We start from the raw sequence: 11,222 nt of genomic DNA, 5'->3' as shown, positions 1-11,222 counted from the left end.
TTTGTACTCAAACTTTTCTCCCCAGTTGAAATAAGTGTTTATCTTATACAGTAGGCCTACTTTAGTATAACAGCACTTGGGTTAGTAAACAAATCACAACAACCAACATGAATTTGAAGTTTTATTCATGAAAAAATATGAACTATTTACAAAAATGAAACGTGTAGGGTGCGTTTGCTAGAGTCAAAATATTCACAGTTCATCTTGAGCATCTACTGTCTCCTGGTAGCCACGGTACTGCCCATCTTGTGCTGGGTAATTAGCTCTGATGGCCTGGACAACACAGTATCGGCTTCCTGAGGAAGCCGATACTGTCTAAGAGAGAAAGAGAACAACATTAGCAAAGCAAGATAAATTATGCCTTGAGTAGCCTATACAGCATTACATGGACTTCAAGCTAACGTAACGTAGCCTATGCTCAGCCAATAAGATTAGCTATTTTCGGATAACTACATTGTCACGTTCCCCGGTACTCAAAACTATTGTAGCAAATGTGTTAGTAAAAAAAACAAACACTTAATCTATGCTCAGACGTCTGTTTCTCCCGGCGGGCTTTGGCTGGCATTTCCAGTTCACTTTCTGGGTCCGGAAATATGTATCCAATACCCAACTGTTCAGATGAGGCGTAAAGCCTGGGTGAGAGGTTACACACATGGCCCCATCCTCGCCAGATTCAGCCATTTATTCTAAAATAAACTGGCATCGCTGAAATTTGCTGCAGCACAGGGACTCTGTTAGTGTCCATAGGCGAACAGAGCAAACACGTACACCACCAGTTCACTCCGGAGTGCTCCAGCTCCTCGTCCTCGGCAACAGGCAAGGCTTGTTCAGCTGCAGCTGCAGCAGCCTCCTCCTCTATTTGTATCAATTCTTCCTGGCTGTAATCTGGTTTGTACTAATAGCCCTGAATGTCCGAATCCAACAATAGATTTTCAAAATCCACGGCTGTTTCACATTGCAAATTTGTTCTCTAGCTAAGCGGGGAAGAAACATCGCGGTTTTGTGTTTACATCTCGTACGCGAGCTCCCGCCCCCCCTCATTCCTTATTGGTGGGCTCACAAATTTGTGGAACCAGTGGTTTGCAGTCCTCAGCCCTTCTAGCAGTCAAGCAAAGTTCTCCCGAGATTACATCAAACGCGTCATTTGATGTCATCTCGGGAGAAAATTAGATCAGGAAAGCTGGGCCAAGGGAAGACTGGGTTAGACTGAGGGAAAAAATACTTTTTTTTTATATTACAATAGCAATTTTATAATGATAGAACGCCGGTTCTGAATAGGTGAAGTATCCTTTTAAGCACTGTTATGTACTTTAATCCAAATTGTATTTGGCCGCCAATTTGTGGCCTAATACAAACGGGACCCATTTTTGGAGGAAGGCCGAGCTCTCTGAGTGGCCAACGACATGCGTCGCGACGTAGGTCGCGACGTAGGTCGCATTGGTCGCTGTGTTGGTCGCTGATCTGGCTGCTTTCAGTCGCAGTGGTCGCTGGCTGGCTTGGCCCCTCAAAGTCTATGGGCGGTCGTAAATCAGTTAATTTGCATGTTATTAACTGTTTTTTTTGCGACGGTTGAAGTACCAGAAAGCCATGCTCTCTGGCGGAAGCTACCTACAGCTCTTTATTGCTAATATTATTTTAATATTTTTCTATTGAATTACAGTTTAAAATGATGAAATCGTTGCTCTATCAGTATCAATAAAATATATTAGTTGTAATTTGGGGCATATTTAAATAATGTATTTTATATATTATATATAGCCTATTTGTTTTGCTAAATGTCATTAAGCCTAATAAGATATATTATGTACAAAATAATATTAGCAATGAAGAGCTGTAGGTAGCTTTCGCCAGAGAGCATGGCTTTCTGGTACTTCAACTGTGCAAAAAAAACGTTAATAACATGCAAATTAACTGATTAACGACCGCCCATAGACTTTAAGCGACCAAGCCAGCCAGAGACCACAGCGACTGAAAGCAGCCAGACGAGCGACCAACACAGCGACCATTGCGACCTAGGTCGCGACGCACGTCGTTGACCACTCAGAGAGATCGGCCCTACTGCATTTTTGGTCGCGACCCTGGATTTGGAAAAGGCTCAGAGTGCTCTCCCTCAGCTGAGGGTGGTCCAGTGGATCTCTCCCTCCGCCCCACCAGAGGGCGGTCCAGTGGATCTCTCCCTCCGCCCCACCAGAGGGCGGTACAGTGGATCTCTCCCTCCGCCCCACCAGAGGGCGGTCCAGTGGATCTCTCCCTCCTAGCCACCAGAGGGCGGTCCTGTGGATCTCTACCTCCCGGAAGTCAACACTGTCAACCTGGACACGTGTGGGGCTGGAGTCGGCTGCATGAGATGTGCTTATGGAAGAGTAAAGAATATACTTCCTATGTTCTTCATTCAATTGTATTATAAAACATTGCCAGCTTACTCTAAATGCGTGTATAAAGGTATAAGATCTGCTTTATAAAAATGAAGTTTGCTTACAGGGTAAGTAATACACCAGTGCTATAACTTATTGCCACTGTCTTAGTTTTTTCTACTTATTATTACCTACTTTATTTGACATTATTATTATTTATTATTGTGATCTATGCTGCTACTTATTTTTACACATCTTTATTTTTTACTTATCTTTATTTATCTTATATTGTATGGTTGCTGCTATGTGGCTGTTGAGGAACCAAGCCTAATAGTAATAGTACAATTAGATGTAATAGAAGTAGTTCAGATTCTGATGAATTTCCAAGCCAGCCTCAGTGTGGACTGTCTGCCATTTTTCAGTCAGAACCTAAAATAAGATAATAAAACTAAACTGTGTCCCAATTGCAGTTCTCCAATCTTTATGGAGCAGTTTATCGTCAGGGCAACTTGAGTTTCTCCAAAGATGGGAACAATGTCATCAGCCCGATCGGCAACCGCGTCTCCGTTTTCGATCTGAAAAAGTAAGTTCGGGTCACTTTCATGTTCATATGCTCTAATTTTCCATAAAGTAAACCTAGTATTGATCATCAACAATGCAAACAAACATGGACTTCACGGCAACTGTTTTGATGTTTGTGTCATCTGCTTGTGTGTATTTTTGTTTGTTAATCTGTACATGCATGTGTTTCATGAATGGATGTGTGTGTGTGCGCACGCTCACCTGCAAACGCACCTGTGTGTATTACTATGGGTCCTTTTGTGAATGTCTCCCCCATAGATGTGTGTGTGCACATATGAAAAGGACGCACTGATGAAGGTTGTTTTTCTCTTCCCTCTCTAGTAACTCATCTGAAACCCTGCCGTTCTCCACTGCGAAGAACATCACCTGTGTGGGTCTCTCCCCGGACGGCGGCCTGGCCATTGTGGTGGACGAAGGTGAGAAACACCACACGCCACAACCTCTAGTCCAATACACTTTTAATAAATGGACTTGAAATGAGTAGTGGAATCTGATCGGTAGAATCGTGTAGACGTGTGTGTGTGTGCTTTATTTTTGTACATTTGTGTTGTTATTCTGTGTGTGTGTGTGTGCACGCTCACCTGCATTTACACCTTTCTGTGTTACTATGGGTCCTTGCGTGAATGTCTCCCCTATGTGTGATGCTTGTGTGTGTATTTTGTTTGTATATCTGTATGTGCATTGGTTTTATGAATGGGTGTGTGTGTGTGCAGATGGTGCAGCGCAGCTCATCAGTCTCATCACCAGAGCAGTCCTCCATCATTTCCACTTCCACAAACCTGTCAGCAGCATTCGCTTCTCACCCGACGGCAGGTAAAATGCCAATAATTTCATTGCTTATGCCCCTTTTCCACCGATAGTACAAGCTCAACTCGCTTTGACTTGGCCCGCCTTTTTTTGCGTTTCGATCTTCAAAATGAGGTACCTGGTACTTTTTTAGACTCAACTCTGTCGAGGTTCCAAGAGACCTGATCTGATACTTTTCTGTGACATAAACAGGCTGCTGGCCACTGATTGGCCAGAGTGACGCCACTGGACGAATAATTTTGAGCGCTACATCCGAGCCCTACGTCCGACACCCGACCCCCGGCATCTTTAAATACTAGCATCAGCTTCAGTCAACAATAGTGATTGATTATTGAACATGGTAGGATCAGCGCCCAAGAACACGCCGTGGACCGTGACAGAGGTGGAGACGCTCCTTTGCGTAACCCTTTCTGTTTATGTTTTTCTGTGTCGCGTATGTGGCGTAGTTTCGCGCATGCGTGCTATGACGACCCGGCCATGTTGAAGAGGTACTTTCTAGATGGAAACACGACGGGCCTGCCAAACCAAGTCGTGCCACGCTAAGTCGTGGTGAGTTGAGCTGGTTCCGTCGGTGGAAAAGGGGCAATCCTTACATAATAACCGATCACCTCCTAGCCAATCAGCTCTTGGCTCCTCCTGAGCAGCCTCAGCCTGCAAATAGGCCGGGCCTATATGGAAGTTGGCTCATAAACCCATATCACGAAATCCTACTTTATTACAAATACACTCTTTTTAAGACTTTAGGTGTAAGCATTACTTATCAACATACCATTATGGTATGACTTAGCATCTCCGTCATATCTGTCAATTAAAACAGAACAAAAAGTTTGATAAACTAAGTGAAATATCCACTCCAGGAAAGGGAGACAGACAAGTGATGAGCGACACAATAAGAGCGTTAAGATGTGGCTGTTGGCTTCCTCCTTTGACAGGAAGTTGGTTGTGACCAAGGAGAATGTTGCTTTGCTGTACCACGCGCCCGGCAAGCACCGGGAATACAACGCCCTGGTGCTGGACAAGACATACTATGGCCCCTACGACGAGACCTCCTGCATCGACTGGACCACCGACTCCAAGTTAGTGGACCCAAAAAACGCCGGTTCACACTGCGGTTTGATTCCTCTTGTTGTGAGATTGAAATGTTTTCCCCTGTCCGACAGGCAGGTTGTGTTGTTTTTACTGTTTGAATCACATCAATCTATGTTGATGATAGAGAGGTTCTAGAATCTCAACTAGACATACCTTCTAGCGTCTTGACTAGAGATACCTTCTAGAATCTTGAATAGAAATACCTTCTAGAAACTTGACTAAAGGATCTTGACAAGAGATACCCTCTAGAATCTTGACGAGAGCTAGGTTGTAGAATCTTGACAAGAGCTAGGTTGTAGAATCTTGACGAGAGCTAGGTTGTAGAATCTTGACGAGAGCTAGGTTCTAGAATCTTGACGAGAGCTAGGTTCTAGAATCTTGACTGGAGCTAGGTTCTAGAATCTTGACTAGAGCTAGGTTCTAGAATCTTGACTGGTGCTAGGTTCTAGAATCTTGACTAGAGCTAGGTTCTAGAATCTTGACTAGAGCTAGGTTCTAGAATCTTGAATAGAGCTAGGTTCTAGAATCTTGACTAGAGCTAGGTTCTAGAATCTGAACTAGAGATGATTCTAGCGTAAGGGGCGTAGTCTTTTTTTCTACCTCCTGGCTAGGGCTGCAACAACGAATCGATACAAATCGATTACTAAAAGCGTTGGCAACGAAATTCGTCATCGATTCGTTGAGTCACGCGATTAATACGTCACTCGTAGGTGCGGCACTGTTAACAGCCAGCCGCCGACAGGTTGGTTCAAGGTTCATGCACGCCCACAGCGAGCTTTAGTGTGAGCGACCACAGCTTGTATTTTGGTCATATCTTAACACTGGACTGTAGTCCTATATAAAAGTGTTGTACCTTCACTGTCTTTGGCTTAAAAAAAACTCCTTCAACTCAGTATCCATCTAGTCCAACCAAAAACTCTGTCAGCTGCTGCTGCTGCAGACGGTGTGCAGACGGGCTCGGAGTCGGCACTGCGTGCATCAACAGTCATTCAAAGCAGCGGTAGTAATCACACAACCGGACAGTGTAGAAAGTCCCGTCAGTTAAAAATAGTAATCCAGTTTTTAAATCCATGTTAAAATCGGCAGGATATAAAGTTAGTTAGCTTAAAAAAAGTAGCAAACAGTGTCAAATGTGATGTGTTCAGATCAGCTCAGTAATATGATTAATGTGTTCAAATGCAACACAAAAAAAAAGAAATTTGAGATTTTGGTGAAAACTTGTTTTCCCAGCAATATAAAATAGATAGTAAAGATGGATTTATGACCTGTTTAACGTCCTATCTTGAGCTATGATCATCTTATCAGCAATTAACGCAATAATACAAGTTCTATTTCAACAAAATAATAGAAAAGTATCAATAGTGTTATCAATAAAGACTTGGATCGTTAAGGAGTCTTGAAAATGGTGTCAATTTCAATAAAAATTAACGATCTCCTGTCATCTGAGAGAAATTAAGATGATTTAATTTCTTTTCAACCGTTAGTATTTATAGGTTAAAGATCTTATCGGTTAACTGGTTAACCATGGACATCCCATATATATAAATAAATGTATATCATACATTGTATGTTTTTTTTATTTTTTTATTATTTAATATTACTTTTAATAGTTCCGGGACATTGGAGCAATAACCTGGTGTTTTAACACTTCAGTCTACACTGAATTTGAAGTAATGTTCAGTTTTTGAATAAAAATGCGGAAATTACAAATATTTCTTTTTTTATCCGATTCATCTAAAAAATTATCGACAGATTAATCGATTATTAAAATAATTGCTATGTAGCTAATTAGGTGATGTACACTCACGTTGCGGTGCCAGTGTTACTGAATGAGGTTACAGCTTTTTTGACTACACTAAAACACAGCAGGGGGCAGGGAGGGATTCAAACTGCCCCTCATATAATTTTATAAGCTAACTTTGAGTTGTATATTAATGTGCTTTTTGTCATCCTTCCGACAAGCGATGCGACGGGTGTGTAGCATCGTACATCTCTAGCTGTCACCTACCTTTTTGATGGATATGTTAACCGTGTGGCGTGTACGTCCCCGGCAGGTGTTTTGCGGTGGGCAGCAAGGACATGTCCACCTGGGTGTTTGGAGCCGAGCGCTGGGCCAACCTCATCTACTACTCACTCGGCGGCCACAAGGACCTGGTGGTGGCCTGCTTCTTCGAGAAGGACAGCCTGAACGTAAGACGGCTGCACCCCCATCATTTGTCTTTTGGTGATGGGTTTTGGCATGTTTTGGATTGCCTTTATCCTGTCCTCGCTAAGGGACCTGCCGTCCAGCGTGATGATGTGGCCCAGGAATTTTACCTTTGGCAATACAAACTGTGGTTTAGCTACACTGGCCTTGTGGCCTTGACTGGCTAAGTTATACAGTGGGGCAAAAAAGTATTTAGTCAGCCTCCAATTGTGCAAGTTCTCCCAGGTATACCTCAGCTATGAGAGACAAAATGAAAAAAAAAAATCTAGAAAATCACATTGTCTGATTTTTAAAGAATTTATTTGCAAATTATGGTGGAAAATAAGTATTTGGTCAATAACAAAAGGTCATCTCAATACTTTGTTACATGCCCTTTGTTGGCAATGACAGAGGTCAAACGTTTTCTGTAAGTCTTTACAAGGTTTTCACACACTGCTGCTGGTATTTTGGCCCATTCCTCCATGCAGATCTCCTCTAGAGCAGTGATGTTTTTGGGCCACACGGACTTTCAACTCCCTCCAAAGATTTTCTATGGGGTTGAGATCTGGAGACTGGCTAGGCCACTCCAGGACCTTGAAATGCTTCTTACGAAGCCACTCCTTCGTTGCCCGGGCGGTGTGTAGTTAGCAGGGGGACACGTCTGGCACTGCAGGATTTGAGTCCCTGGCGGCGTAGTGTGTTAGTGATGGTAGCCTTTGTTACTTTGGTCCCAGCTCCCTGGAGGTCATTCACTAGGTCCCCCCGTGTGGTTCTGGGATTTTTGTTCACCGTTCTTGTGATCATTTTGACCCCACAGGGTGAGATCTTGCGTGGAGCCCCAGATCGAGGGAGATTATCAGTGGTCTTGTATGTATTCCATTTCCTAATAATTGCTCCCACAGTTGATTTCTTCACACCAAGCTGCTTACCTATTGCAGATTCAGACTTCCAAGCCTGGTGCAGGTCTACAATTGTGTTTCTGGTGTCCTTTGGCAGCTCTTTGGACTTGGTCATAGTGGAGTTTGGAGTGTGACTGTTTGAGGTTGTGGACAGGTGTCTTTTATACTGATAAGGAGTTCAAACAGGTGCCATTAATACAGGTAACAAGTGGAGGACAGAGGAGCCTCTTAAAGAAGAAGTTACAGGTCTGTGACAGCCAGAAATCTTGCTGGTTTGTAGGTGACCAAATACTTATTTTCCACCATAATTTGCAAATAAATTCTTAAAAAATCAGACAATGTGATTTTCTGGATTTTCTTTTTCATTTTTTCTCTCATAGCTGAGGTTTACGTATGATGAAAATTACAGGCCTCTCTCGTCTTTTTAAGTGGGAGAACTTGCACAATTGGTGGCTGACTAAATACTTTTTTGCCCCACTGTATATAAATAGTGTAAAAAGTGTCCTGTTCGCACACGTCGGAGTCAGGTGAACAAACCAGGAGGTCGTCTACGTATTGAATCAACGTACTTCCCACTGGTATAACTAAATGAGCGAAATTGTCGTGCAGCGCTGCGGAAAAAATAGCCGGTGATTCACAATACCCATGTGGTATCCTAGTCCATGTATATGGTTTACCATTAAACTGAAAAGCAAACCAAAATTGGCTCTCTGAATCCACCGGTATGCTAAAGAACGCGTTTGCTAAGTCGACCACTGAAAACCCTTTACTATTCCCAAGTACCTGTGTTAATAGTGTGTGAGGATCAGGAACAATGGGTGTTCTAGGATGCACTGCATCGTTTACCATTTTTAAATCTTGCAAAAACCGCCATGCGGTAGGTTGCCCTTCAACAGGTGCCTTCTTCACTGGGAATATTGGGGTACAGCATGGTGAATACGGATACGGGATTATGACCCCGGCTTCCAACAATGAGTTGAAAAAAGGTGTTGATCACCTCTTGGCGCAGCCTGTGTTGGGGTTGTTTTGGCCTGTATGTTGATTTGGGAGACACCACTACGGGCTCCACATTTTGTGTGTGGCCCACGTCGTACTTGTTTTTAGCCCACAGGGTGGGAGGGACCTCAGCCAATTGTGGGTTATCCACCATCATCTGTGGGAGTAAAAACTCTGGCAACTCCCCCGTAGCACCACGCATTTTGAGTGTCGGGTTTCGAAAGCTCCACCCCACGTGTCTCAGACCTGTTGCGGGTGAGAAATATTGTCCCTCAGGACCATGCGGGTCTTGTATCCAATCACATGCGTGGCCCCCCCACATGCGACAGCCCATGGGCCCAATTCAGCCCATGTCATGTCGGTTCTTTTTGCAAGGGACACGTGGGGCTGAGCCTGGGATTCTATAGAATCCCTTTACTTCTTTGTCAGAAGCTACGTTTAACATGCAAAACTTCTCATTCCAGAGCAACAATTGTCCCATCATCATAGCTGTATCACAATCATCTTTGAACCACAGTTCCTCGACCTCTGCTGATTGTCTATCATAAGACATTCTGGTAGTACAATGCAAATCATCTGTGGGCATGTATTGTATTCTGGCTGGTTCCGCATGCAGTGGTGTGCGTTTGTTATCAGTATGTCAGCTATTGCTCCTGGTCCCTCTTGCAGCAAGTCCCATGAATAAAAGCATGCTAGGATCATGGGACTTGCATCGGATGTAACCGTGATGCCTGTGTCGGTGCAAATGACACTCAAGACACATTAAATCTCTCCCCAACAGGTTTGTCGGACATTGGTCTGACAGAACGAATGTTTGAGTTGTTTATCGGCATCCTGTACGGGGAGCGGGACCGGGAATTTTACCGTAAAGGGTTGTCCGCACGCCCCAACCAATCGTACAATGCGACCACTCAGTTTTGTTACATATTTCCATTCCTTGGAGGACAACACTGAGTGTATTGCCCCTGAATCAACTAGGAATGTTTTGTCTTTAGCCATTTACAACTATGCTTGGGAAGGTGCGGACTGCCAGCCGGCCGCTTCATCGTTTTCCTCCTTTCTGACGGGACAATCTTTGATCCAATGATCCTTAGTGCCACAATGAAAACAGTCCTGCCTTCTTTCTTCATGAAGAGGTTTTCTGCTTGGGTGGCGTGACTTATAATCAAAGCAAGTCTGGCGGTACGCCACCCAATGCAGTGTCTCTATTAATTCTGATATTTCGTCGGCCAACGCATCCAGGAAGGCGGCGGTGAGGTTTTCTTCGTACGGAGTCTGAACTCGGTTGGTACAGGCATTCCACCATGGATCTTGAACACCTTTTCAACGCGGTCCACCAGGTCAGCCACCTTCTTGCCTTCTTGTTCTTTGACCTGGCGAATAGCGGTCCATTCCCTAACCATGGGGAACGCCCCCCTGGCCCGATCGCAGAGTCCCTCCACCAGCCGGCTGTATACGGATCCTTGGTCCCAATTGAACATTACATCAGCTTCATCACTCCCGGGAATGTCGCCTTGAATGCGACCCCACCATGTTCAGTCTGTACATACAGAGTTAGCGCACTTTGCGCATTTCGTTGGCGTACTGGATGCCTTGTGTTGTAGGGCCATCTCAAGGAGAGATGTGGCGAAGGCAGCCCCTCCCACTGCAGATGGGTCTGGGAGCCATTCTTCTATGTCCTTAATGTCACTGGGTCTCCATGCACGGAAAATGTATGCCGGACTGCCATCCTGGGCGTTCAGTACTTCGATCATGGGGAATAGTCCATCCCCCCGTCCCCGTTTTGAGGAGTTGAGGAGAACGCCATTCCCTGGCTCTTTAAGCGGCTGGCGACGGGTTCCCGCTTGGTCGGTGTGGCCGTCGCTTGCTGGAATGATAGTTGAGTTTGCCCCTTGCTACGAGTGGTAACTCCTGTTGCGCTGCCTGTGGGTACTTCCTCCTCTGCTTTGAGGTCAGGATAGAGATTGTCTGATGGGGCGGTGTCCTGGGCGCTGTCATACGGTGGAGGTGCATGTGGTCCGCCGGTGCAGTCGAGGCCCGGGTCTACATCTCGGGGGACATTGAGATTAAAAATCCCTACACTCTCTATGCTCTCTGTCCCTGGTTGATTTTTTTTTTTCCTATCCTGGCCCTCTCTTTCCCACAAAGAAAATGCACACCAAAATTTAAAACTTTTCTTTTTGTTCTCTGACTCCAACTACCGTCCCTCTAACTCATGGTTTCTCAACGGGGGCGTTCTCACAACCTAGGGGGGTGCTGGGAACGTGATTATTTGTTTAATTTGTTGGGGGGGATTTTGAACTTTCATGC

General features: G+C 44.6%; 1 protein-coding gene across 1 annotated transcript in view; it reads left to right on the top strand.

The window, feature by feature from the left end:
* The first annotated feature begins 2,323 nt into the window (after window positions 1–2,323).
* pwp2h (PWP2 small subunit processome component) overlaps window positions 2,324–11,222 on the top strand; it is a 28,960-nt gene continuing 20,061 nt past the window's right edge. Inside the window, exons 1-6 of the mRNA XM_079734591.1 lie at window positions 2,324–2,482; window positions 2,825–2,937; window positions 3,258–3,352; window positions 3,650–3,749; window positions 4,676–4,819; window positions 6,887–7,022. Of these exons, the coding sequence (XP_079590717.1) occupies window positions 2,465–2,482; window positions 2,825–2,937; window positions 3,258–3,352; window positions 3,650–3,749; window positions 4,676–4,819; window positions 6,887–7,022 (606 nt within the window). The 5' untranslated portion in view covers window positions 2,324–2,464. The remainder of the gene's footprint in view (window positions 2,483–2,824; window positions 2,938–3,257; window positions 3,353–3,649; window positions 3,750–4,675; window positions 4,820–6,886; window positions 7,023–11,222) is intronic.

This window comes from Pollachius pollachius, assembly GCF_949987615.1.
Source record: "Pollachius pollachius genome assembly, chromosome: 4".
NCBI lineage: Eukaryota > Metazoa > Chordata > Actinopteri > Gadiformes > Gadidae > Pollachius > Pollachius pollachius.
The sequence above is the reverse complement of the archived record's forward strand: the minus strand, read 5'-3'. Positions and strand labels throughout refer to the sequence as shown.